The sequence below is a fragment of the Colletotrichum aenigma genome (assembly GCF_013390185.1).
Source record: "Colletotrichum aenigma strain Cg56 chromosome Unknown KSG_Cg56_contig09, whole genome shotgun sequence".
Taxonomy (NCBI): domain Eukaryota; kingdom Fungi; phylum Ascomycota; class Sordariomycetes; order Glomerellales; family Glomerellaceae; genus Colletotrichum; species Colletotrichum aenigma.
Genome location: NW_023500915.1, coordinates 1,313,432 through 1,340,096, shown reverse-complemented (window position 1 = coordinate 1,340,096; position 26,665 = coordinate 1,313,432). Strand labels below are relative to the sequence as shown.

At 55.4% G+C, this 26,665-nt stretch overlaps 9 protein-coding genes across 9 annotated transcripts; 5 read left to right on the top strand and 4 right to left on the bottom strand.

Annotated features, from left to right (window-relative positions):
• Positions 1-1,996: 1,996 nt before the first annotated feature.
• On the bottom strand, positions 1,997-3,194 carry CGCA056_v013059 (uncharacterized protein; the record flags this gene model as incomplete). Its single annotated transcript, XM_037328303.1, has 2 exons — positions 1,997-2,980; positions 3,048-3,194. The coding sequence occupies 2 exons, from the start codon at positions 3,192-3,194 to the stop codon at positions 1,997-1,999; spliced, it is 1,131 nt and encodes a 376-aa protein (XP_037173119.1).
• Positions 3,195-3,747: 553 nt separating this feature from the next.
• Positions 3,748-5,480, top strand: hisHF (Imidazole glycerol phosphate synthase hisHF; the record flags this gene model as incomplete). Its single annotated transcript, XM_037328302.1, has 2 exons — positions 3,748-3,873; positions 3,945-5,480. The coding sequence occupies 2 exons, from the start codon at positions 3,748-3,750 to the stop codon at positions 5,478-5,480; spliced, it is 1,662 nt and encodes a 553-aa protein (XP_037173118.1).
• Positions 5,481-6,167: 687 nt separating this feature from the next.
• On the bottom strand, positions 6,168-6,720 carry CGCA056_v013057 (uncharacterized protein; the record flags this gene model as incomplete). The annotated part of the gene is made up of 2 exons (XM_037328301.1): positions 6,168-6,381; positions 6,434-6,720. 2 exons carry the CDS (start codon positions 6,718-6,720, stop codon positions 6,168-6,170), a joined length of 501 nt encoding a protein of 166 aa, XP_037173123.1.
• Positions 6,721-11,295: 4,575 nt separating this feature from the next.
• Positions 11,296-12,327, top strand: CGCA056_v013056 (Protein yippee-like; the record flags this gene model as incomplete). Its single annotated transcript, XM_037328300.1, has 1 exon — positions 11,296-12,327. The coding sequence occupies one exon, from the start codon at positions 11,296-11,298 to the stop codon at positions 12,325-12,327; it is 1,032 nt and encodes a 343-aa protein (XP_037173122.1).
• Positions 12,328-12,751: 424 nt separating this feature from the next.
• On the bottom strand, positions 12,752-14,232 carry dug1-1 (Cys-Gly metallodipeptidase dug1; the record flags this gene model as incomplete). Its single annotated transcript, XM_037328299.1, has 2 exons — positions 12,752-12,932; positions 12,983-14,232. The coding sequence occupies 2 exons, from the start codon at positions 14,230-14,232 to the stop codon at positions 12,752-12,754; spliced, it is 1,431 nt and encodes a 476-aa protein (XP_037173121.1).
• A 1,525-nt stretch (positions 14,233-15,757) lies between these two features.
• CGCA056_v013054 (putative RING finger protein) lies at positions 15,758-17,775 on the top strand (the record flags this gene model as incomplete). Its single annotated transcript, XM_037328298.1, has 3 exons — positions 15,758-15,929; positions 15,980-16,268; positions 16,320-17,775. The coding sequence occupies 3 exons, from the start codon at positions 15,758-15,760 to the stop codon at positions 17,773-17,775; spliced, it is 1,917 nt and encodes a 638-aa protein (XP_037173120.1).
• Positions 17,776-18,338: 563 nt separating this feature from the next.
• Positions 18,339-19,419, bottom strand: get3 (ATPase get3; the record flags this gene model as incomplete). Its single annotated transcript, XM_037328297.1, has 2 exons — positions 18,339-18,977; positions 19,042-19,419. 2 exons carry the CDS (start codon positions 19,417-19,419, stop codon positions 18,339-18,341), a joined length of 1,017 nt encoding a protein of 338 aa, XP_037173127.1.
• A 387-nt stretch (positions 19,420-19,806) lies between these two features.
• CGCA056_v013052 (uncharacterized protein) lies at positions 19,807-20,612 on the top strand (the record flags this gene model as incomplete). Its single annotated transcript, XM_037328296.1, has 2 exons — positions 19,807-19,971; positions 20,034-20,612. The coding sequence occupies 2 exons, from the start codon at positions 19,807-19,809 to the stop codon at positions 20,610-20,612; spliced, it is 744 nt and encodes a 247-aa protein (XP_037173126.1).
• A 1,311-nt stretch (positions 20,613-21,923) lies between these two features.
• RIM9 (pH-response regulator protein palI/RIM9) lies at positions 21,924-22,703 on the top strand (the record flags this gene model as incomplete). The annotated part of the gene is made up of 2 exons (XM_037328295.1): positions 21,924-22,120; positions 22,172-22,703. The coding sequence occupies 2 exons, from the start codon at positions 21,924-21,926 to the stop codon at positions 22,701-22,703; spliced, it is 729 nt and encodes a 242-aa protein (XP_037173125.1).
• Positions 22,704-26,665: the final 3,962 nt, after the last annotated feature.

Here is a 26,665-nt window from a genome sequence, read left to right as displayed (position 1 = left end):
GAGTGCATCTTGGATGAGTTGTCAAGACAAGCATCAACAGAAATCAAGAGAACTCAAGCACTAGAATGGAATGTAACAGAGTGGCACATCTCTCATCTTCATACATCTGGTAGTACTGAACCATGGCAGTCGAGCAACAGCAACAACAACCGTTATATCACCGGTCAACACAAGCACTCAAAGTACCAAACAACCATACCATCTCATTCGTCCTTCTCTTCCCAACTCATTGCAAGTGTTTTAGTCCCTGTCTCGACCAGTCGCGGCAAACCCGGAAGCTCCGGTAGTTGCGGTGGACCCCATCGGAGCCGTCCCGCGGCAGCCTATCGTATTCAGCGCCGGCCGCGGAACGCGACTCTGGCCATTGAAAAACTACCGGAAACCCTTTTTAGGATGCTTTGTCAATACTGGTGTCCGCGGGCTGTCGTCTTCGAAAAGCATCCGTTGCCGTAGCGGAAGCAACTCCAAAAGTGGCCGTCTTGAGACTAGCACAACCAAGCGTCGCAAAGTCACCTAACCCTCCCTCAGCCACCGGCGATCGCCTTTGCCCTCTTCAGAGATAGTCGGGCATCTCACATGAGCAGTAGGAGAGACGGTGCTGTCTATAGCACTTACTATCTACTACTAAATAGCAGATCACATCAACTGCCTCTTTTTGCCCCTTCGTACAACCTGACGATCCATCTCAAGGTTCATCTCAAGGTTCATCTCTTCGCCGCACTGAAACTTCCCACCAAAAAGTCTCCGTTGTACCTGTACATCCCCCCATCCCGCCACCCGCCAAAAGCCTGGCAGGAAAAAGGGTTCGAGATCGGCGGGAACCAGTTAAATCCCTGCAGATTTCCCACGAGGGGGCGGAACGATGCTCGATAGAGTGCCCCGAAGGCGAAGGGCCCAGTTCGGTCTCTGCAGTGTGCGTGCAGCGTTTCCCTTGGCGGAGACTCGCTGCGACGCTGCCACCTGCTGATTCCTTTTCCCCCCCTTCTCCCTCTCTTCTGCCGTCCTTCTGGCGGTGTCGTCTGTCTCCAGCCGACTCCACTAACTGAGTGTTTGAGTGCCGGTCAGTCAGGAACTGCGGTGTGGTTGGACGATGCCCTGCTGCCCCTTTGCAGCAGCAAGGGGCGCCGCCGTCCGATTCCCGGTCGCCGTTGGAAACATTTCGCATCACGAGCGGTCTTGTCCCAACGGAAATTGCATATCTGCTGGCAAGGCGGTGGACGCTGGCAGACTGGCTGTCAAGCTGGGTGGACCACTGAACTGCGCGGTTTAGATGGAATGACATGCCGGGATGATGGGGGTTTCAAGATGGGGCTTCACACTGCAAGAGCACTAGACGCTGCGATGTTTTCGACTTTTTCGTTTTACCTTATGTAAAAGTTGGTATTTTGAACTAATTTTGCCTCGGTTCTTGAGGCTTTTTCCCCCTTCCGCGATGCTTTTCGGGGAATACACCGCTACCGTCTAAAGGATAATTCCGCATCATGACTTCCATCAACACCTAATCTGTCTTCCAAGTTGCGCATTCAGGCAATCCAGTTCGTCATCTAGCCTTTGGCTTTCGATAGGATTTCCCATGTCGTCGAGCGAGTCGGGTGCCCGCAACACCACCCCTCCCAGTCGTGACTTTTTTCCCTTCCACTCTCCAGCCTGACCACATCATGCAAGCCACGGCCATGCATGTCTCTCTCGCCCATACTCATGTGGCACCCATCCCAGGATATGCCCGCCCACGGAGTAACTCGAGCCACGGCGCTCTCGTTTCATCCTACCGCCTCATCCGAATATGTTGCAACTCTTGCCTGTGCTGGGGAATCTGTGCCTGTATGATTTTCCCCGAGTTCAAAGCAAGTTGGCAATTCAGCCAAACGCATCCGCCAGCTTTCCCATCTCCAAGTTCAGAAGGAGGGCGCATAACATCCCCCCAAACTCTCAATGGTCCGATCAGGAAGCCAAGCTCATTAACTCAAAAACTTATCTCGATATCCTCTCGTAAACCTCATTCCTCAACCTCCTCGTAATCTTCAGAGTCGTTCTCGCTCCCATCCTCGTCATCGTCGATGCCCGCCCCCGCATCCTTGTCCGCAGCCGGCCCTCCCAGCTCCATCCACGATGCCGGCGTCGGCGTCGACAGCGTGGTCCCGGTCCCGGTCCCGGCTCCGGCCGCCGCAGCCACATCCGCCCCTCCCCTTCCACGGCCCCGGCGCTTACTGGGCCGCCCATCAGGCAGCGGCTTCCTCTTCTTCCTCCGCCCGCTCGTGCCGTCGTTAGCTGCCCTCGGCGCCGCGTGCGCATACACCGTGACCTCGTCCGTCTCGCCCCTCTTCTTCTTCAGCGCCATCAGGTTCTCCAGGAACCTCGTCTGCCGCTTCCGCTCGCCCGTCTTGTCCGCCGTGATCGGTATGTGAATCCCGTGCTGCCGCCGTATCTCCTCGAGCGGGTCGTCCTTGGCCGCCGCCTCGTGCCGCGGCTGCAGCCGCTTCTCCGTCGTGTTGATCCGCGCCCAGCTCGCCGCGAGCATGTCCACCCCGCCGGGCAGGTGCCGCAGCGACGGCAACGGGTCCTCCGCGTCGTGCTCCGCGAACAGCACCTCCGTGCCCAGGTTGCGCGCCCACTGGCCCTCGAAGACTTTGCCCTTGTACGCGAACATGGGCTTGTCCGAGTGCAGGTCCAGGATCTGTATGTCCGCCGCCACGTCCGACTCGCCCAGGTCGTCCGCGGCGCCGGCGGCGTTGTTGTTGTCGCCCTTGTCCGCGCTGGGATCCATCTGGCCCTGCTCCATGTCGCCGTCGTCTTCCACCTCGGGTGCGGGCTCATCGTCGTTCTCGTCGTCGGACAGGATGCGGTGGTGCTTGGGCTCATCGGGCTTCTTATGCGGGCCGGCCCAGTGTTTGTAGTGATACCCGCCGCGTCCGGATACGGGCGCGTTTCGTCTTCGCGTGAGGAGCTGGGGGATGGAGAGGTCGACGGTGAGATAGTATGTCTAAAGTTGCACAGCGTTAGCAGCCTGCCGTCTTCGTCCGCTCGTCTCGTGACGGCGAAGTTCCTACCTCGGTCTCGGTGGTCGAATACTCGTACTCCCACTCGGATTCATCGGCGTCGTCAAGATGGCTGGGCGCTCGCAGGGGCTGGTCCACGGGCGCGGTCGCCGCGATCACCGGCGCAACAGCGTCCGTCGGCGCCGCGTTGCTCGCCATCTTTACCGCGTCGATCTGTGGAAGACGACTCTGGTCGTGTGTTGGGACTCGTGCATTTGGCGTTGCTGCTGCGATCTCGAAATCAAGTCAAGGCGCAGTCGCCAAATATTCGCAGCTCGTGTTCAAAGCATTGGTCGGCTCCGAGTGACGTAGAGTGCAATGTTGCAAGAAGCAGAAATTTCGGGAGAGCTCCAAGGGTTCAAAAACGAAACCGCAGAGCAGACTTCCCCTTCCAGCCAGCTTCCCCAGTAGCAAACCGACAGATTACCTCAGTGCAGGGGCCGCGGGCCCCTCCATGCGGGGCACCAGCCAAACAACGGCCGGCCGAACTGTGACTGATCGCAACCCCTCTGCCCCGCCATCGCAAGTAAATTTCCCAGAGGACGCCCTACGCTCTACGAGTGACCGGGACTCATCCCACCTTTGACTCACCACCCGACGACTACTTAACGAGCTACGACACTCTCCCGGCGGCCGCATTCCATTCGTTATCGAGCATTGATATACATTCTCTCTACGAATCCCAGAAGAACGAACGAAACAACCGCCCGCCATGTCGAACAAGGTCCACATGCTGGACTATGTCGCCGGCAACGTTCGCAGCTTGGTCAACGCCATCGAGAAGGTCGGCTACGAGGTCGAATGGGTCAGGAAACCAGAAGATGTTGCCTCAGCAGATGTAAGATCCCTTTTGGCTTCTTCTTACAGACTATAACGGGCATTGAGCTAACAACCTCTCCTCCGGCGCAGAAACTAATCCTCCCCGGCGTCGGCCACTTCGGCCACTGCCTCTCCCAACTCTCCCAAGCCGGCTTCCTCCCCGCCGTCTCCGCCCACATCGCCTCCGGCAAGCCCTTCATGGGCATTTGCGTCGGCCTCCAGGCCCTCTTCGAGGGCTCCCTCGAAGACCCCGCCGTCCCCGGCCTCGGCGTCGCAAAGGGCCGCCTCGACGCCTTCGACCCCTCCACGGGCAAGTCCGTCCCTCACATCGGCTGGAACAGCGCAAACACCGGCGGCGCCGCCCTCTACGACCTCCGCCCCGAGTCCAAGTACTACTACGTCCACACCTACAAGTTCCCCTACGTCCGCGGCCAGCTCGAGGCCGACGGCTGGACCGTCGCGACCGGCACCTACGGCGACGAGACCTTCGTCGGCGCCCTCGCCCGCGGCAACGTCTTCGCGACCCAGTTCCACCCCGAGAAGTCCGGCGCCGCAGGCCTGCGCTGCCTCCGCGCCTTCCTCGACGGCTCCGGCGCCGCCGCCCTCGCCTCCTCCACCGGCACCGCAACCACCCCGTCCCCCGAAGCCCTCCCCTTCCAGGACGGCCTCACCCGCCGCGTCATCGCCTGCCTCGACGTCCGCGCAAACGACCAGGGCGACCTCGTCGTCACAAAGGGCGACCAGTACGACGTCCGCGAAAAGACCGACGGCGGCAACGTCCGCAACCTCGGCAAGCCCGTCGAGATGGCCCGCAAGTACTACGAGCAGGGCGCCGATGAGGTCACCTTCCTCAACATCACCTCCTTCCGCGACTGCCCCCTCGCCGACGCCCCCATGCTCGAGATCCTCCGCCGCACCGCCGAGACCGTCTTCGTGCCCCTCACCATCGGCGGCGGCATCCGCGACACCGTCGACACCGACGGCACAAAGGTCTCCGCCCTCGAGATCGCCACCATGTACTTCAAGTCCGGCGCCGACAAGGTCTCCATCGGCTCCGACGCCGTCCTCGCCGCGGAGGAGTACTACGGCGCCGGCCGCAAGCTCTTCGGCAACACCGCCATCGAGCAGATCTCAAAGGCCTACGGCAACCAGGCCGTCGTCGTCTCCGTCGACCCCAAGCGCGTCTACGTCCCCAAGCCCGACGCCACCCGCCACAACATCATCAAGACGGCCCACCCGGGCCCCAAGGGCGAGGAGTACTGCTGGTACGCCTGCACCATCAAGGGCGGCCGCGAGACGCGCGACATGGACGTCGTCGAGCTCGCCCAGGCCGTCGAGGCCATGGGCACCGGCGAGATCCTGCTCAACTGCATCGACAAGGACGGCACCAACAGCGGCTTCGACCTCGAGCTCGTCAGCCAGGTCAAGGCCGCCGTCAAGATCCCCGTCATCGCGTCCAGCGGCGCCGGACACCCGATGCACTTTGAGGAGGTCTTTGAGAAGACGACGACGGACGCCGCGCTGGGGGCCGGCATGTTCCACCGCGGGGAGTACACCGTCAAGGACGTCAAGGATTTCCTGGCCGGCAAGGGGCTGAAGGTGAGGCAGTTTGAGGCGAGCGTTTGAAAGGAACCAGTGTGTAGATATTGATGGTTGTGGTATATACATCAAGAGATGTGGGATGAAGACATGAAGAACAATATCCAAAAGCAAATAGACACTTTTTTTTTGTATCAACAATTTTTGATTTGAAGTTGTGGCTGTTAAAACGCTACGTTACGGAAAGAAAAGCCTGGAAGACTTGTGTGGACAATCTGACGCGAACGCCGATTACAAACAAGAACGACAACCAAACAAGACTTTGTGTCATGATCTCATGCCAGTATTTTTGAACACGTGCAATTGCTCCTCCTCAGTGATAAATCAAATCAACCCCTTTGAGCGGATAGGTAAACAACTCCATGTGAAAAGAAAATGAAACCCCTACCGGCAGTGAGAAACTCCAAAGCCAAGTTGAAATGGGTGAAAGGTAAGAAACAGCCGGCCCCCAACTTTTTGCCAGAGACAGAAAAAGAAATGCCTTGAAACATGAGACTGAGATCCCTCTCGTTTTGTCGAACCGTTGCTTTTGATGGCGTTCCCTTTTCTGTTTCCGATTATCCTGGTGAATCCTGTGCTTTTGCTGTTCCCGAAAAAAAAAAGGAGAAGAGATGCGCGAGACGCGGAAAAAAGAAAATGAATCAAAGCCGAAAACTCCCAACTGACTTAGCTTTCATGAAAACAGAAGAAACACACGAGATAGCTGTTCATGTACTAGATTTCCATGCCCATGAACAGCCACCTGTTGCTCGTCACGTCCACGTCCACGTCATGTGCCCAGCGGTCCAGCGTCGTCAGCTCGAAGCCCACCCACTGCAGGCTCTTCATCAATGATTTCGCGTCTTCCTCCTCGATACCTCGGTCAATGCAGATGACGAGATGCTGGCAGTCCAGTGGACCGTCAACCAACTCCATCAGAGCCATGAGCCTAGATAACGGTCAGCATGTAATAGATCGTGAGTCATCTGAGGTGAACGTACGCAGGCTTCAGGTCACGTCCGATGACGTTCCTGTCAAACAAGGCAAACAGGGACTTTTCAGCCCCGTCGTCCGCCACAAATGCCCGGAAACTCGCGCCGCCGGCAAAGTCCCAGACCTCCATCCACGCCGTGGCGGGTGCGGGAGCCTTTGTATCGGTCTCACGCCCGCCAAAGTGGGGCTGAACAGCCAGGTCCTCGTCGGACGGCGGAGTTTGCATAGAATAAACACCCGTCAGGCCGGAGCCATTAGGACCAGTGCCCCTCTCACCGCGGAACACAGCCTTCATGGACTCGCAAAAGAATCTCTCACATTCTTCCCTGATCGAAAGTGCTGCCCCCCCTCGACGGCTGATCCTCTTACCGGGCTGCTGGCGCTGCTTGGTGGCTTTGGGAAGCAGCGCGAGCTGGTTGGATGCCGTTATGGCCGCGAGGGGGGGGCTTGATGGAGGTGATGGTAGTCCTGAGGAGGGGACCTCAGGAATACCACTCGGCCCCTGTTGATAGCGGGATGGTTAGCGTCGTGGTTCATGCATGCCAGAGAGTGTGTGAGACGTTGGAAAGTGTGGGGGCGGGGACGGATAGAGAGAGACAGGTGGTCGACGAGTTGGTCGAAGATGAGGCTGAAGAAGGGGTGGTTGGAATGGATGCGACGTACCTGCGGCCCCGGTAGTGCAGTAGTGGAGACCGCGAAGAGTCGCGGCAGAGTCGACGATGTAGCAGCTGGCAAGGACATTGGCCTGACGGACAACGGCCTCGCCATCAAAATTACTACTACTGTAATTACTCTGCTGTCTCATTGGCGCCATTGCGATTGGTTTCCTGGGGGTGTTGGTCTTGACTCGGTTTGTTTTTATGGTTTGTGTTGGTAGGTGCGGTTCTCGGGGATTCGGAACCGATCGACAGATTGGGATTGATCGTGATCGAGAAGGTTGAATGGGATTCGGAGAGTTGGATTGGAGTCGTAAAAGACTTATTTGGATGATCGAGCTATTGGATTGTCTGGCGGTGAGGCTGTAAACAGCGATTGATTGCTTGCTTGTCGAGACGGAGAGGTCGTCGAGATTTTTTTTTGCGTTGCGAACGGCGGTTGTTGCGGGAGCGAAGGGGTACCTTCTTTTGCGAGCGGTGAAGAACGGTGTGGGAGGAGAAGGGCAGGAAGTCAGCGGGTGAGACTGGCCGGCGAGTACCTTTAAAACCACAGCGGAGTCCTAGAGCGTGGAAACGTCCAGCGTGGCGGAGACGGGGGCACCGTGGGAAGGGGACCAGTTGCTGCACCACCAGCGGCCACGGCACAACCACCCAGCAGCACTGGAACCACACAGGACAGTCATAATCAGCCATGCCATCTCCACCTTCCGCTTCTTTGATGGCGCGACCACCCATGCTCCCCCCTCTCTTTCCAGTGTCCTCTCGATGGCAATGCACCTCCACGGCATGGCATTTGATGCGTAACATGTCTGCCATTGTCTGGAGTCTGAGCCTGTTGTTGGTCCTTCGCGAAGATTCCAAGCATCATACACCCTCCCCCGACGAATTGCAGGATGATCACGCATCGACTTCCCCAGTTTCTTGTTGATTGCCGCACCGGGACCCCTAATTAGAGCGTCGTCCACCACGGTAGCACGGAGCGGACGGCCTCTGGGCTTACGAAACCGGCCAGGAGCCCACTGCGGCGCCCCGTACATGTTGCACTGTCAAGCACGTTTTCCACTGCGCCGCGTCACATTGGCTGCCTTTCTTGTCTACCCCTTCATCCCGCCGCCAATTCAAAGCCCTTCTCCGTCCTTGGGCTGGTCAAGTCGTGATCTCCTCAACCTCAATGGATTTTGGGTTTGCCCAAGGACCTGATCATACACGAAGCCAGTCAACCGCCGCCAACAATCGCGATTCGGCTGGACGCTCCCCATCCGGATCCGGCGCGGCGCTTGGCACTTGGACCGGCTTGCCAATCGCATAACAGACAGCGACAAGGGCCGTGGGATGGAGTGAGGGAAGGGGGGGAAAGCTGCAAGTTCACATGCACGTGGACAGCGCTGAACCGAGCCCAGTCGAGCCCAAAATCCAACCTGCAGCCAGCCCAAGCCCAGTGTCTGGCGGACGGTGTACACGGAGAACCCTGACCTGCTCTTGCATCACGGAGTTTGCCTCTTCTTAGTGATGGATTCCACAAGAATGAGTAAACCCTCTGGATCCCCTTGACTTTGGCTGGAGCAGTTTGAGGTAATCGCACATCATACGCCGGTATCTGGTCCAGCACAAGGCAGATCATCGTATCAGTGACATATAACCGTGGAAGCTTCTGATCGATCGGTATGCTTATGGTTGGCCTTTTTTGCGTCAAACTCCAACTGCACAGAACACATCCCATACCCCAAACCTTATAGGCCAAGGGTCGCGTTCTTCTTGGCTTGCGTGATGTTGTCTTGAGTTCCTCAAATCTATTACAAACGTTCGCCGTGCCGCGGGATAGCTTTAGTCAAAACGGTCCAAACGCTCTACGGACAACAACGTGGCTCCCCTTCCCTGGGCAACCCGCGACTGTCAATGCAGCGATCCCCCGCCCCGGAGCCCGGCATGGTCGGAGGAGCCCACGAACCGTTCGATGGGATCCCGTCTACCTTGGCTGGTTGATTAATTACAGGAATGCCGTGACATCTCGTCACCGAACACCAGCTTGCGAAGAACGTCAGTATGTGGCGGAAATACTGGGGTGGACGTGGTGCGATTCCCCAGCTTTGCGTCAAAGAGATGTGTGCTCTCCGGGGTGTTCGTGTTTCTGTTCGGGTCACTTGACCGCGCCCAGCCGCTCCGTTTCCCCACACTTGACATTTCGCGATTGCGAGTCATCATTGCCTGGGCTCCGGGGTTCTCATCGACCCCGTTAACCCCTTGACTCACTGGCATGGCATGAACGGGGCCGTATAGCTGTTGCTAATGATAAACATGAAGTGCCATCATATCGCCTAATAATAATATCCAAAGCTGCTTGAGGACCATCATAGATCGGAATGGGAATGTGGTTTATGTCAGGCCCGCCATCGCCGTAGTTGCGATCGCCCGGAGGCGTCTGCGGTTGGTCAGCAGGCTAGCAACTCAATGGCTCAGATGACCGTCTTGTCCAACTTGTGCAAAAGACACCAAGCAAAAGTTTCGGTATCGATTGCTCCATTCCCCGAACCTTCTCTGAACGCACAGAAGCTTTCCGGCAGGGCGCGCAAGATCGCAACATCACGACTCGTAAGATTGATAGCGAAACAGAAGCTCGCTCCTTCTAGAAGCCCTTTAACTTTCTCCTTCCCCTCTCTCGCTCGTCTCCAAAAGAGGGGGGAACTGGACCCCCAAAGTTTGCCGCACACCCGTCGCCGTTATCGTCGTCGTTGGCTTGGAGCACATCTGACGGGGCTTGACTATCGAATGAGGTGATCAATGATCGTACCCACATTCCCGTCCAACCAGCACCACCAGGAGGAATCTCGAGTGACACACAGCAAAAAAATATTGGGAAGGGTCGCCGAGCGGTGACAAACCAACTGCAACCTCCTCCATTGCCGGCACCGACTACACCATCCAAGGATGGTGCGGCTTCTCCACCTCGACGCATGTTATCGGCTCACGTCCTCCAAAAAGGTGTTATCGATAACGCCTTGGAGGGTGGGGGCAGACACCGGACTGACCTTACCCAAGCCTAACGACCGCTGATCGCTCATGCGACATGCTGCCGCCCGCAACCTCCGAGCGCTGGTCGTCTGAGACTGTTGGTCGGAGGAAGAGGGGGTTGGGGGTCGAAGAGGAGGCCAGGCCAGGCCAGCTGGTGTTCCATTTGCCCTCTCTCGCAAGCTCCGTTCGGACTGTGAGGAGGTAGAGGTCACAGGTTCACCCTTCATGAACGACTCAGCCAGTCACCTCGCCCAAAACTTCCGCAGGATCTGGCATGACAAGCTCATCTTCTGGCCCCCTCACTATCGCCTCTCGCTCCTCAGCCTTCCCCAAATGTAGTACCATTGCAAACCGAACTCGAGTACCACGGTTACTTGCGCAGCTTACATGTAATCGTTTGAGACGAGAGGTCAGAAAAGGGAACGGCGCCCGGACCTTAGGATGTGGTATCTCTCACACACCGTCCCTCACCGCAAAACAAGGCGGGGGCAGCCGTCGCAACGGCGCGCCGGCCGCACTACCTTGAGACCCAGAAAGAGAGAGAACGCATGGCCCATTACCTTATCCTTTACCCTTGAAGTACCTTGCCTACCGCAGCAGCCGTGAAGGAATTACACACACATCCTTTTTGGCGCGCGATCCCCAACCTGCCCAAACCTGATGCCAGGCGGCCGGCCCATAAGTCATTCAAGCCAGCCTGACCTGCCCTCCGTCTCGTGCCGAAAAGCTGCTTTCCATCCTACGAATGGGTGTGCCTACCTGACTCTCTCTTCCAACCCGGTCTTGACCAATAAGTACGCCCAGCCCACACCATCTTTGACATCGACCCAAGCCGTCTGACGGTCCCTCTCCGGTCGCGCAGCCCAGGGCGTGACAGCAACAACCACCCAAGCAAACCCAGCCCGGCGTCGTCCCAAGATTCCCTTATCCATACACCTTCGGTCCCGGACCGACTAACACCTACATATCAAACACCAAACACCAGAGGAAGAAGGAAAAAAGTCATGTTTGGCTTCCCGACTGTTGCTTCCATCGTGCGCCGCAATCTCTCCCAACGAACATAGCTCCTCTCTCTTTCTGTCCTCCACCCGCATATCGTGCCCGTCCGGACCTGTATCCGGAGGCGTTGCGCAACTTACACAACCTCGGGCGCATATCCTCGAGAGACACAAAGACGAAGAAAAAAGAGTAAACACCACAAAACCATGGCGCCAAACATCGTCGTCTCCCGCCCAACGTTCCCAACCTACCTACTCCCCTCTTTCAACCTCCCATTCCGCCGCCGCCCATCCTCACCACCACCACCACCAACGACGACGGCGACAACAACCCCAACGCCAGAAGCAAGCCAGATCCCCTCCCTCTCCTCCTCGCCGACATCCTCGACAACAGACGAGGCCCCGACGCCTCCAAACAGCCCTCCCCCGCCGCCCTACCAAGACACCATCACAACCTCATCGCCCGCCTCCCCCGCCGACACCAAACTCCCGCCCTCCCGCCTGCGCCCCCGCCGACAAACACGCACCAAACCCGCCGCCCTCACCATCACCCGCACCCAGCCCGACACGCTGCGCTGCTCAACCTGCTCCAGCGACATTGCCTTCGCCTCCCAGATCGTCTCCAAGGGCTTCACCGGCCGCTACGGCCGCGCCTACCTCGTCTCCCCCACGGCCCTGCCCACGCCCGCCTCGCCCGCTTCCACCAGGAACTCCGGCCCTGCGGGGCCCGGCACCCTCGCCAACGTGCGCATCGGCAAGTGCGAGAACCGCCAGCTCGTCACGGGCTGGCACGTCGTCGCCGACATCACGTGCCTGCTGTGCAGCGCCAAGCTCGGCTGGAAGTACGTCGACGCCAAGGAGCTCAGCCAGAAGTACAAGGTCGGCAAGTTCATCCTCGAGGTCGAGCGGGTGGTGCCGTTCCGCAGCTGGGAGGACGTTTCCCCGGGGCAGGGGGGTTACCACGATGAAGACGAGGAGGGGGTGTATGACGAGAGCGAGAGTGACGAGGATGAGGTGATGGGAGGCACCAAGGACAAGGCGGTCGCCGGGGAAGCGGGGCGCGAAGGCGAGAGCGGAGAGGGGTCCGCGGGGGAGGACTCCTCCGGGACCGAGGAGGAGATTGAGTTGGACTCGGAGGACGAGGATGATCTTGAAGACATGTTCTCCGGGACGTGGGACCCGGAGGTGGTGGCGAAGAGGCGGAGCCGCAGGGTGACGGCCGCCGCCCGGAAGAAGTAGAGCTTTCACGTGGAGAAAAGCTCCGATACCCACCCACTCCACGAGAAATCCCGAGCCGATTTGGGCTTCACCTCATCATCCACACCGGCGTTTTGTTTCTTTGGCTCGATTTACCGGATACGATATACCACCACGCTGAACGCGCAATATGACATCTTACGGACTAATACCCCCACATACATAGATTAACTTGGGCACGAATAATTTGATTGATCTGGGTATTTCATTATTTCGCCTATGACCTAAACCTTGAACTTCCCAAATAGCGGTACACTATTACGCGATAAATGCGTCTACAGTGTGCCGGCAGATAATCGGCTGCGGGCCAGTATGGGCCCGTCGTTAGCCGTACAGAGCAGCTGACTATGTACGCTACCGAATCTACTGTTCCTTGCCTCCTCCCTCCTTGTGGTCACACGATCAATTATGCCATGGGCTCCTCGGCAACGTAGTGCAGGTAGGCACCCAGAAGCTTGATACCCTCAATGTAGTTGCGCTTATCCAGCTTCTCGTTAATGGAGTGGGCGCCGTCGGTGGAGCTGCCCATGGGCAGCAGAAGAACGTTCTTGCCAGTGGCCTGCTCGAAGGTCAGGGTAACGGGAATGCTGTGAATGGTTAGCAACTATTATCATATCTGTGGGCGAATTGTATTTACCTTCCACCCTCGCGAGTGAAGTCGGGCTGGACACCCCACACGCGCTCCGTAGCCTTGGCAGCAGCAGTGAAGTTCCAGTGCTTGGGCGACGCAACCCACCACTTGCCAGTGTGCTGAGCCCACACCTTCATGGTGTTCTTGCTGCCAAGCTTGGCAAACTGCTCCTTGACGTACTTGTAGACGCACTCATTGGTCTGGTCGATCTCCATGTTGGGCACGGTACGGATGGAGAACTTGCCAGTGACCTTGGCGGGGATGACGGTCTTCGCGCCAGGGGCGGAGAAGGCTCCCTCTATGCCGTGGAGGGAGAGAGAGGGGTAACGCCATCTCGCCATGAGAGTAGGCTTCTTGTCCTCAAAGATGGTGGTCTTGCTGCCGAGAGACTCTTGGAGAGTCTCCATGGTGAAGGCAATGCCATCGTAGAGACCCTCCTCCTCAGAAGTTACAGGAGCAACCTGCTCCATGATACCGGGAATCTGGATCTTGCCGTCGGTGTCAACCAGGGAACCCAAGACGCGAACCATGTCGGTCATGGGCTCCTGGGCAGTACCACCAAAGACACCGCTGTGGAGGTCGGCGCCGGGGCCGGAGATCTCAACAGAGTAGTAGTTGCAGCCACGCAGACCATAGGTCAAGCAAGGCTTCTCGGTTCCAAGCCAGTAGTTATCGGAAATGCAGACGGCGTCGGCGTCGGCGAAGTACTTCTTAGCCTCAGCCTCAATAAGATCATCGAGACCTTCAGAGCCGTACTCCTCCATACCCTCGAAGCACATGAGCAAGTTGACGGGGAAGTCAATACCGGCCTTCTGGTGAGCCTCAATGGCGTTCAACCAGCCGAGAACGGGTCCCTTGTCGTCGGTAGAACCGCGACCAAACATGCGGCCCTTCTCGTCGACGGAGAGCTCGAAAGGCTCAGTAGACCAGCCGTCACTCTTCTCGGCGGGCTGGACGTCGTAGTGACCGTAGACCAGGATAGTCCTCTTGTTCTTGTCGTTTCCATATCTACCGAGCACAACGGGGGGCAACTGCAGGCCGGGCTTATCAGGCTGCTCGCCGAGGGGGCGGAGCTCGACGGAAGCGCCAAGAGACTTGAGCTCAGCAGCGAGCCACTCGCCCATCTTCACGACATCGTGACGGCGCGCGACGTCGGCAGAGATCGAAGGGATCGCAACGGCCTTCCTGAGGCGCTCGATGAAGTGGTCGGCATCGGTGTCGACCTGCTTGAAGTAGCCGTCAAGTTGGGGAGCCATCTTGCGAGCTTGGTGAGCTTGTATTGCTTGGGTAAGGTAGGGACGGCGAGCGTTAGCTATCCGAGTCGTTTGCCAACACGGGAGAAGTCTGGGAGTTGTAGGAAGAAACTTTCGAATAGTCTGAGGGCGGGCGAGGCCGTTCAACAATGAGGTGCGGGGCATGACGCCGGACTGGACCTTCTACATCGGGCGCAACAGAGCTGACCAGAAATCTGCTGCACCGAGAGTACCTCTTACCACCACCACATGCGCCTGCCCACACTGACTGTGACTGAGGTGCTCAGATGGCGGGGTACTCAATGCGTGGCGCTTCGGCAAGCAGCGGCCGTATCAGCAGCAGTAAGGGACCGGGTGCCCGCAATTTGCTAACACTTTGGAGAGCGTGGAGACGCTAGGCCTACAGCGTAGAGGACCTTTTGCGTGCTGCAGCACGTGACCCGGTCGCGCCGGCGGTTTCCGTTTAAGAGTGGTTTGGGACGGGAGCTCTGTGGCTTACTGCTAGTGGCTGGTGCTGTGGCTGATGGTCTCAGTGACTCAGCTCCGAGTTTTTGGACGTGGCAGGAACAAAGAGGAAAAGCAGCAGTGAGTGGAGACTGGGAAAGACCCTCGGAAATTCGTGCCTGCCAGCTTAGAAATTGCACTCCGACAGCTCACGTGCCATCCAGCCAGCCCAGCCAGCTGCGACCTGCCACCTGCCCCGAGAGAGAGTGCTACAGAATCAGGTGGCAGCGTACCAAGTGGGTTCCAGAGCACCCTCTCTTCCTCTGCCAGCCATATCTGCCTGCAACCCAAGCCCGGTTATATCTCTTCTCTTCCCCCTTTGTTTTACTCCTCTCTTTCCTACCACGAACATCACCACGTCGCCCGTTTTCCCGTCATTTCGATCGCTACGCCTTTCCTTGCTCAGGGATCCGCTCTTGTACGACTGTGCGACATTTTACCTGCCGCTCAGCCTTCAACCAAACACTTTCCGAAATCTCGGCGACAAGCGACGCAAGTGCCCGCTCGACGCGAACCTCTCACCACCCCCGACCGTTGTCTCCCCTACTGGCAAGCAGAGCATTGCAGCAGCTCTCGCTTCGATATACACACATACTGACCAGGAGAAAATATACTTGGCTTATTGAGGCTTCTCGACTGATGGTGCGCACGGTGTCGAGGTGATTTGGCTGTGAGGAGGAATTCACACAAAGGGCTGCCTATCGTCCAGTTGGTTGTCGGCCTCTTTGGCATTGTACTCTTTCTCTACATCCCACGAACCCTTATTTCCTTGTTCTTCCAAGTAAATCAGAATTGATTTCCATTACTCTTGAGAGGTGCAGAACGCAAGAGAGATCACTCAAAAGGCAACAAGAAAAAATACTAGCATCAAATCACTCTCTACTCACCTAGCTTCGCGTCTTCGTGGTCGCCCTTCAGGTTCACCATCGCCGCATTCAATCAAATTTTGATCTTGGCCATTACTGCTGTCGGCGTCTGCTGCTTCGATCAACTGTCGTAATCAGACTACGCAACGCGAGACACGATGGCTTCCTCGGTTTTTTTCAAGTTCAAGTCGCAAAAAGAGCCGACGCGAGTCGAGTTCGATGGCACCGGCATTTCTGTGTTCGAGCTTAAGCGCGACATCATCCTGAAGAGTGGTCTTGGCGACGGAACTGACTTCGACCTGGCCATTTACTCTGAGGATGGAAGTGAAGGTAAGCCCATTTCCCGACTGCTGTGATGACCCCCTTCTAACCATGGGCAGAATACGACGATGACACGACAATCATTCCTCGATCCACGACCGTAGTCGCTCGCCGACTACCTGCCGCGAAACCCGGTGCTGGCCGCGGCGCTAGATATGTCTCCGGCAAGATGCCCGTCGCCGCGAAGAACTCCTCTCGAAAGGAGCAAACGACCAAGTCCGCAACGGCCAAGGCGGCATCGAATGCCATCAGCCAGATGAACAATGCCATGACGGAAGAAGAGAAGATGGCGGCCATGTTCCAGGCCCAGACCGAGTCTTGGTCTGCCCAACAGGAGGAGATGTCACAGTAGGTTATCCCGACACGCAACGCATACTTCAGTCACTAACATTACCACAGCCAAACACCAGTTTTTAAGCCTGGATCCAAAAAGCCTGCCAATGTGCCTGATCATGATCCTCCCAATGGATACATTTGCTATCGCTGTGGAGAGAAGGGACACTGGATTCAACTCTGCCCGACGAATGATGACCCTGAGTTTGACAACCGTCCTCGCGTGAAGCGTACTACGGGTATCCCCCGCTCATTCCTGCGCACCGTTGACAAGTCAGTCGCCCTCGCACAGAGCGGCGACGACGAGACCAAGAGACCTTCTGGTATTATGGTCAACGCTGAGGGAGAATTCGTTATCGCTGAGCCTGACAAGGCATCGTGGGAACAGTTCCAAGCCAAGGCCAAGTCTTCAGCCTCCGCTGCCAAGGCGATTGCTATGGGAGACAAGGAGTTGCAGGAGAGAGGATTGGAATGCCCCATCGACAAGAAGATGTTCATAGACCCAATGAAGACCCCGTGCTGCCAGAAGACGTATTGCAATGATTGCATCACAAATGCTCTCATCGAATCGGACTTCGTCTGCCCCAACTGTTCTAACGAGGGCGTTTTGATCGACGACCTGAAACCTGATGAGGAGGCCGCCGACAAGATCAAGCAGTATCTGAACGAGAAGACTGAGGCCAAGAGCCCGACGGCAACGGCCGCATCCCCCGCTCAAGCCGCTTCGCCGAAAGAGAACACGGAAGAGGCGAAGACGGAGACTGCCAACGGAACTGCGAAATCACCCACACCTCAGAAGTCGCCTTCAACCGCCCCGGCCACCACAGCGGCCCCTGCAGCCGACGGCACACCCAAGTCAACATCAGCCACACCCGCAACTGCCTCGGCGAAACCTGTCGATCGTGCTGGCTCCGAAGAATCCACCAATTCCAAGAAACGGCCTGCCGATGAGTTGATGGAGAACCCAAAGATTCCCAAAGCCCCCAAGGCAATGCAGAAGCAGCAGGAACAACAAGCCATGATGAACGGCATGAACGGCATGGGCAACATGCCAATGAACCCCATGATGGGCTTCGGCAACATGAACATGATGAACGGCTTCATGGGTATGCCTAATATGCCCAACATGCCCAACATGCCCAATATGGGCAACATGAACATGGGTATGCCGATGATGGGCATGATGAACCCGATGATGGGTATGCCGGGCTTCAACCCGATGAACGGAGGCGGCTTCGACATGGGCAACAACAACTGGAACGGCGGTAACTTTGGCGGAAACATGAACGGCATGAATGGTATGAACGGCGGAATAAATGGTGGAATGAACGGCGGTAATATGAACGGCGGTGGTATGAATGGTGGGATGAACGGGGCCATGGCCGGCGGCTTCAACCAGCAACGCCACAACTTCACCCAGCCGAACAACGAGGATGACGCCTACTTCAGGAGACCAGTCAATCCCCACCGCCACCAGAATCGCCAACGTCGCGTAAGGCCTAGTGACTACCGCGAGCTCTGAGCGACTTCTGCACGACCATAACAACATTCGTCACGACCTCTTCAACTGTAATACTACTTAGACGACACGCATCGCATCACGGCTTTATCATTCTGGAAAAAAACAAATACGGCACAACTCATGTCCTCACTTGCCAAGAGGAAGTTGGACAAGACGTTAGTCTTCGGCGTTCACGGGGAATTGATTGGGAGGGAGGTTTCCTTTTTTACCGCCTGGAAGGGGTCTCGGGCTGGTCTTGGGGGAAGCAAAGTGTGTGATCGTAATGCAGGAGAGCATCGACACCTAGGGATAACGAGGACAATTCATCCTCCAAAAAACAGTGTGCTCAGCGTGGAGCTCTCTCTGTATCTAACAACACGCACTCAAGATGATCAATAAAGTCTCCTGCACATGAATCACCGGGTATCAAATCGTTTTGTGAATGTATTCTATGTCTCCACTCGTGACTCTTGACGCCTCATGCTACCATCCCTTCGTGAAAGCCTTTTCCGTAATCATGTTTTGAACCACTATGCACCAACAACCCTCTCCCCTTCAAACGAAACCTTCCCGCGCACGCTTGCTTAGTCCATCTCAGGGGGCACATACGGCGTCGTCAGCATCTCGCTGAACTTCTCCAGCTTCTCCTTTCCACGGACCTCCTCGACGAGCAGCGGCATCTTGACGACGTTGAACTCGTCGTACAGCTCCTCGATCTGCTCGAGGTACTTCTTCTGCATCTTGCGGCGGGCGTTGCACTGGTCGCAGTTGCTGCCCTTCTTGGGGAAGAGCAGCTGGTTGACGACGATGCTGTGGGTGTCGATGCCGTAGTTGGCGAGCTCCTGGATCATGCGCTCCGTCTCGTACAGGGACAGGAATTCGGGGATGCAGACGCAGACGAAGGTGGTCAGGGCCTCGTCCTTGAACTGGGTGTTGACCTCGGAGATGGTCTCGCGCAGCGTCTCGAGCTTCTCCATCATCTCGTTGAGGTTCTGGCCGTTGGGCAGCTGGCCGCCCTGGCCGAGGAAGCCGTTGAGGAGGGGCCCGTACTGGGAGGAGAGCTGGGAGACCTTGGCGAGGGCCTTTTCGAGGACGGAGGGGAAGGAGAGGAAGCGCAGGGTGTGGCCCGTCGGGGCGGTGTCGAAGATGATTGTTTCATAGGACATGGACTTTACTTGCTTGAGGACTTCGGCGAAGGACATGGCTTCGTCGATACCAGGGATCTATCGTGGGACATTTCGTTAGCTGGGTTTAACTATAAGGGAGGAGGACGGGGGAAAGACATACAGCAAAGGCGAGATCCTGCATCATGCCGCCCAGACCGCCTGACATGGCGTCCACGTCCTCGCCCTGTCCGGCGAGGAGGTCCTGCATGCTGCCGTTGGGGTCAATCTCCATGGCGCTCAGGTTGGTGAAGCCGTCAATCAGACGGGCCTCCTTGCCGAACTTCTGGTTGAAGGCATCGGACAGGTTGTGCGCCGGATCGGTGGAGATGAGGAGGACGGAGCGGCGGTGCTTGGCGAGCTGAATGGCGAGAGAGCACGACGTGGTGGTCTTTCCGACACCACCCTTGCCACCAACAAAGATCCAGCGCAGAGAGCGCTGGTCGAGGAGGGACTGGAGCGTGGGCTCCATCATGTCGTCGGCGTCGATGATGGCGGCCATGATTGCGAGTCGGTCTGTCTGTCTGGTGGGACGATCGTGCGGGAATAGCTTTGATGCAACTGTATGAATGCTGTCTAGCTATGCAGTGAAAGATAGGTGAGATATTCAAAATGTCCAGCTGCCGGAGATGTATCTGAACACGAAGCAGGCTGCCCAAGTTGATGTCGTAGGCGCGTTCCAAGCTGTTCTAGAAGGATACCAGTCGCAGAGCGAACCCTCCCCGCCATGGCGGGGCACCCCAGCCTGAAAACTGTGCGGCCGTTGGCAAATCTGGGCATCCGCACGGTGGCGGACTCCACAGTAGCTGGACAACCTCTTCGAGCGGAGTTTCAACTTCAGCATGCGATTGCAAGAGGCATGTGACATTCGATCGCAACAGCTCGCAAGATGTCGACCAGAGGACATACCGTCCTTCAGGATTTCTCGTACAAGCTCGGCTCTCGAACCGTCCAGGTCACAGTCTCCCCGCGCCCAGCCAAGTTTGCCGAGCGGCGCGCCGTCCTGCACTCGCTGCAAAAGTTCGCCCGCGTTGAGGTGTTCAAGAAGCTCAATGTAAGGATTCCAGCATCTTGGCATGCTTGCGACAATGTTCCTAACCTGATCGTAACCTGTAGGACAACTCTTCCTTCATCTCAGTGCTTGCCGACAAGGCGCAGGCTAAATCGCTTGTCAACATGAGCCCCCTGCAGTACCAAATCGCGATACCACGACTGCACGGCTCCGTCCAGATGTTCCTCACGAACGCGAACTCGCCCGAACCGATAACAAAATCGAAGGCCTCGGAGAGCGCACCCGAGACCGAAACTACACGCCCCGCAGCTGAGGAGGATCACAAGGAATTCACGGTGCACATCTTCCCGGCGGAATCGTATATCCACGCGGCGGCCATCAGGTCTTCGCCTCTTCACGGGCCTTGGCCCGAGTCTCGTCGAGAGACCACCATGGTGTCTACCTTGAAGGAAACTTTGCCAAAAAATATCATGACTGAGGGCCTGGCAGACTGGGAGACTGGCGGCCAGATTCCGGCATCTGAGAAAAGCCAGCTGTGGGAGGACATTCTCCTCGGAAGCAAGTCGATGGATGTGAGTACGCGCGCCATCATCGACCGCATCCAGCACCGCGAGAGACGGAATGCCACGCCGCCCATCATGGATGGTCTTTTGCAGCTGCGAGAGAAGTCACGGAATGGTTGAACTTGGTGCCGATCACGCACACGCGGCCGAAAGACTTTTCTTTTGCTTCGCGTGGCACTTGCATAGCCCAACTACGGCCGACAACGGCACCTGCTACTGCCTCAGCCCCATCGCACCATCATGCCGATTGCGCGTCCTCAACAGGACGCATCGCCGCTCCCGGAAACTAAAGCTGAGGAATCGCAACGACCCTTCACTTCAGCCTGATCGGAGTTTGGCGCTGTCGCCAAGACGTGTCGAATTACGGGAACAATATTTCCCGACTAAACTGGCAATTGGCAGGAGGCTCATTAAGCAGATGGGATGGCAGAAAATCTCCAAAAAGGCTTTGGATTGGCTCAGATCATCGGACGGAACTGATAATGTTTCGGCTGCATAACCTAAATTATGCGAGCGTGAACGATGCATTGACCTGTCGGTCCTTGAGATGTTCAGGACGAGCCACACCAAGAACAGGAACGACATTTGACATCTCGACATCAGATTGCCAAACCTAGGAAAATACAGTCGACAATGACGAAGATGTCTCTGAAGGCTTTTGCTAGCGCTACAACGTCGTGTTCCCGACTGACGACGGCTTGCATGTAGCACTCCGAGGAAAAGTCTTGAATTGGCAATTAACGGCAGTCAGCTGGCCTAACGTCTCTGACGTTGAAGTTGGATTACTAGTGCCGGGGTTCATTCAGGGCGTGGCGTCATTCCAGGGCCACAAAACAAGGAACACCTGCAACCTGCAATACCCTAGATCGGCAAGCGACGCCGCGACGGACCAATCAGATTCGCGAAGTCGCTAGTACGTCACCTCAGTGCCACATTCATCCGCTGAGAGAAGCCACCATCACCAGCTTTTTTGGCTCGAACCGAAAAGAACACTTACGGAGGAGCCTAGCAACTAGTCGAGCCGACCAACCGTGGCGCGGGGGTTCTGTTTGCGCAAGCAAGGGTCCATTCCATTTTGTCAAGCCACCAGAATGGAGGGCCAGGCTCGGCCACGGCCACCTTGATGACGTCGCATCCGTTGGGCTGCGTCGAGACCCTGACTTACACGGCATTCTTGGCCCCGAAGCGTGTGCCCAGCGTGGTCGCAGTCACAGATCATCGCACATCATGCAGATTCCTGCTTCGTGGCTCAACTCAGGGGGGGTCCTGAGACGGTGGTGCTTATATGCGGACGGCCTCGCCCTCCCTTTCACGAACATGTTCATCCGCTCTGTATTCCATCGCCACTCGTCTCGTTCAATATAGCTTAACGCCAATCAACGACCACCACACCCTTCAACACTAGCCAGCCGGCAGTACAATTCCATCACCATGGCTGTCACAGGCTTTATCCACCACTTCGGTACCTTCTTGCTCCTTGTAGCAACGGTCCTCTTGGTCATCACCAGCATCTCCTCGCCGGTGGTGAACAACATCTCCATCTTGACCGTGAAGCTCGGTGATGCTTCCGCCGGCAACGAGATCACATTTGGCACGTTCGGATACTGCATCCGCGGCGCCAATGCAGAGTAAGTCGACCTCATCTTCAAGTTGACCAACCTATCACTAACACATCCAAGTGGCTCCGACCGCTGCCCCTCCGCCCGCATCGGCTACGACCCGGCCCAGATCGTCTCCGAGTCCGACGGCACCAACTACTCCACCTACTCCTCCAACACCTCTGAGGCCCTGACCCGCGTCATGATCCTCCACCCCATCGCCGCCGCCGTCTCCTTCATCGCCTTCATTCTCTCTGTTGGCGCTGGCATGTTCGGCTCCCTCTTCGCCGCCCTCGTCGCCGGCACCTCCTTCATCATCACCCTCGTCGCCCTCATCTGCGACTGGGTCGGCTTCGCCCTCATCAAGAAGAACGTCAACGACGACTCCGACGGTGGCGACAGCGACAGCTACGCCCACTTCGACGTCGCTCTCTGGACCCTGCTCGCTGCCGCCATCTGCCTGCTCCTCGGCACCATCGTCGTCTTTTTCACCTGCTGCAGCGGTCGTCTGCACAAGCGCCGCCAGCAGAGGTCCAAGGTCGACCACTACTCTCCTCCTGCCACGCACACCCCCTACCGCCGTCGCCGCTGGTGGCAGCGCAACCGCTACTAAATTCGGGGCCCGCTTCGGATTCGAGTAGGGGTTGGTGGGTCTTTTTCAGACCAGCTGCGATGCCTAAAACGATGCACGCGTACATGAGTTTGGCGCACTTTGATATGGCGCTGGCGTACCGGGAAGGTGTTTTTGATGAAAGGGATGGATGAAATTGTGCTGCGAATATGATACCACGCCTGCATCGGCAGGGCATGAAACCTCTTTCTTGTATATTCAGATTAAACTTAATGAAGACATACTCAAACTTAACTTTCTGTCCATTCCGCGTGTGATATCCAGATCAATGGAACGCGGGATGGGATGCGGTATAAAGCATAAAAGCGAGCAGGCAACAATGGCATGTATTTTGATCAAACAAGAAACGCAATGTTCTTGTCCATGTTGTTGAATGCATGGTGATGTAAGTCATATATCTGTAGGAAATACGGGAAAGGACTGCTAGGCGATCGTCATCCTAGGAGGTTCACACTTACCTACTCTGTCGCTCGGCACGCTTGGTATTTGTCGGCTATTCCCATCTATTGCCTCCTCGTATTGCTCTTGACAAATGCTCCATGGTGGTAAGTGGCTTCGCGAGGTGAGAGGTTCGGTGAAGATAGAAGACGACACGCATGACCATCGCATCTCTCAGGACCAATAAAGTCGATGGAAACAACAGGCAGTGGCATTTTGTCGTCTAAAGCTCTCTAGATCGTTGCAAGTTGCTTTTTAAACCACTGTCGGCGATCTTATGGGCAGTTCCTCAGCACAAGCAGCCTTCGGGCTGAGAGGTCTCGTGCTTGCTGCGTGCCTTGTAATAAGTATGCATGTCTGCGAGGTCCTTCCAGATGGCCAACAGGAAATTTAAGTGGATCGATGTTGTTGTGGAATCTGTTTGATCCTAGTACAGGCATTCGATGACGGAATGCAGAGGGCTGGGTATGTACATAGTTCCACGCTCATGAGGCCCTGTCGCCCATCTTCGCTTTCGCTATTGACGTATTCCTGGTGAATATTCAGTGACTACATCCTTGTCGACCTTTTCTGAGATCCTTCTAGAAACATTGTGCAGGCAAGTTGATTGAAATAGCATGAGGTAGCGCCGACAATCATGATGGACAAGTCCCAGCCTTTCGCCAAGTACTTCATTGTTCGGTGGCTGAGGATTCTTTGCAGATGGTTTCAAGGACATATATGTACACTTTCAGTCACACCAAGCATATATCGGAAGCATCGTTGTTTACGAGTAGACAGCTCTCGCTGGCTTATAAAACTCTACTCTCCTAAGTGCTTAGGAAGGCGGAATCAAATATTGATATTGTCCATCTCTGTTAGTTTCCAAAAGCTTCAGCATCATTGGCTGATACCATCAGTCTATATCTGCAATGGCTACCTGCTTCAATGGCGTATCTCTCTCTCTAACTTAAAAACACTTCATCATTAGCCAATCTCGTCGTCCGCCCTGGCCTGCGGTGGCTTCAGGACGATTTGACTGTGGTATTCAGCAACAGCAGCCTATCACTATGACTTTCACCCCTAATATTCTATGCGACTTGATCGAGACGGTTCTCATCTATTTTGGTTGAACGGTGAACCAAGGTATGTGAAGCTACGCCATTTTGCCTTGACCTAGCAGTTTCCATGACCCAGTAGCATGTATTTATCAACCCGGCCTAAGTTCAAGATGCTAGTTGCGATCTTTGTCTAGAAGCCTCGGAATCTAGCTAGTCAGGAGAACTGACAGTTTTTTTTTTTTAAAAAAAGCAGGCCTAGTCGAGTAGGATGGCATCCCTCCAAAACAATGAAGAAAACGGCATCGACGATTGGGAGTATTTCATGTTTTCATCGTTCAGCGAGACTTGACGTCCATCGAGCCATATGGCTCGGCGTCATCAGTACAATTCTTTCCGGTTGCGGCTGTTCTGATGTATTCCTCTCTGAACAGCTAGACGACAGCAGAAACCTCGTTCAGCGACTGTGAAAGCATACTTCACACGACTCACGTCGAGCTTCAGTGCCCGAGAATGGGCTCTATCACCGGCACAGCCGACCTCGGGACTCAAAACCCAATACGCGAGATCCATTCTACAGATCTGATCTTGTCCTTGGAAACTTCAAATTTATATACACACGACCCCAGCTGGAATCGAACCATCTTTACAGCCTCAAGTCAAAAGACTACCCAATGACTTCGTCCATCTGTGGTGTTGCTTCCAATCACATCAACTCTCAATCTCAACTGGCTTCGCTACCAGCCGGACTTGTTGTCTGACAATGTTGCTATGACCGGATTAGATGAGCCCGATTAGATTAGGTCTCTTCTGCTGATTGAACGTTCGTAGGCCCATCTTGATTGCTGTGTCAAGGCGAGCAGCCTTTAGCATTGCCTACATCCCGCTAAACCCAAGGAATCAATATCAAGAGAACATGCCTGAAGATTAAGTAGTCAATGGTTCTTCCAGCTTCGTGTTTTCTGTATAAAATGGTATACGATCTCAGAATTGTAAGAACAACAAATGCAATGCGGTGTTCTTGTCTATTGGAGAGCAGACGACCTCTAGTCCTCCACAATAAGAATCTTATGCCTCAGTCTGAAGATCTCTTAGCTGCTGAAAACCTCAGAACTCATGTTGGCCTATCGTGTAGATAGTTCTGGATATCCTTGTTGCCTTTCGTTTATTCAACGTCTTGGTCTGCTGATAAAGTAGGAATGGAATTGCTTAAATCTGAAGGTTGTGGTGGAAGGACTCAGCTTGTGTAGATGACAAGCTGACGGGGATGAGTTAATAAATTCTCGCCGTTCTGAATTCTAGGACTCTAGGCTTAATACACAGAAGCACCAATTGACTGTGTTGAAGAAATTGAACGCCGGCACTCACGGTAAATTTATAGCTTGGGACCACTGAGAAGTGAGGCTGACCATTTGTTGCTATCTTGCTGCAATTGCTCTCCTTGCGGACGTTTAAAAGCAACAATATTTCGTGCACTATCTATAGTTTTTTCATGGCAATCCATCGCTCGGTTTCTTAGGCCTTTCCAACAATCTCTTCGAGGTGCACCTAAGAAGCAATGTCCCCAAAGCTTCGCCTATCAGAGCGCTGACGACTGACTCTCCTCCTCCCACTTAGCTTACTAGAACGCTGTTCCCATTTTCAGCATCACCTTCGAAATCTCTGGGTGTATTGGACATCACAAGAGGCGAACGCACGCGGGAGGCCAAGGGTGCAGGACCACAAAGGGTCTATAGAATGCAGAGCGACACTGAAAGAGCAATCTCAAATCATCAGATGATTCACGTTCTTCGAGTAGCCGTTCCATATGTAATTGTCTCTATGCGAAACACAACCAATGTCGACATGCCATTTGCGCGGTTGGCCTTTGTCGGATGGACAGCTCAAGAACATGAAACACCAGCGCAATTGCTACCTCAGCTTTGAGATTTAGACTTGAAGACAGCCTCAAAGTGATGACCAGGTCTTATTTTGAGCATAATGCGCCCAAGACGCTTGTGAGACGTGTTCGCCAGACACATTGGGGATTGTCTTACGAACGGCCTCGATATTCCTGGTTGAGGTTTGTTACTGTGTCCACGTGTAAGGAGTACTAGTGTTAATAATACAGAGCATTATTTTATGCTTATTCGCCACATCTGATAGCTTTGATCTGCGGCAGACACATCATGTCCTCCCACAACCCATACACTTGGCTGACGAGGAAAAGTTACAACAACTCGATTTTCATGTTGCCGAACATAGGTATCTGTATAACGATGCCTTGTTTCACTTCCCAACTTTCTCTTGTAGTACTCTAATCAACATCGACCAAACACAACCCCCCGTATCAATCGACAGAAATGATAAAAGCTGGTTCACTACGAACGGCTGTAGCTCACCTTACGACCGTTTCATACGAAGTTTTCATCAATAAGCATTTTTCATCATATCTGCAAGAAATCCAAGTCCCGAAATTTTCGCGAAAGC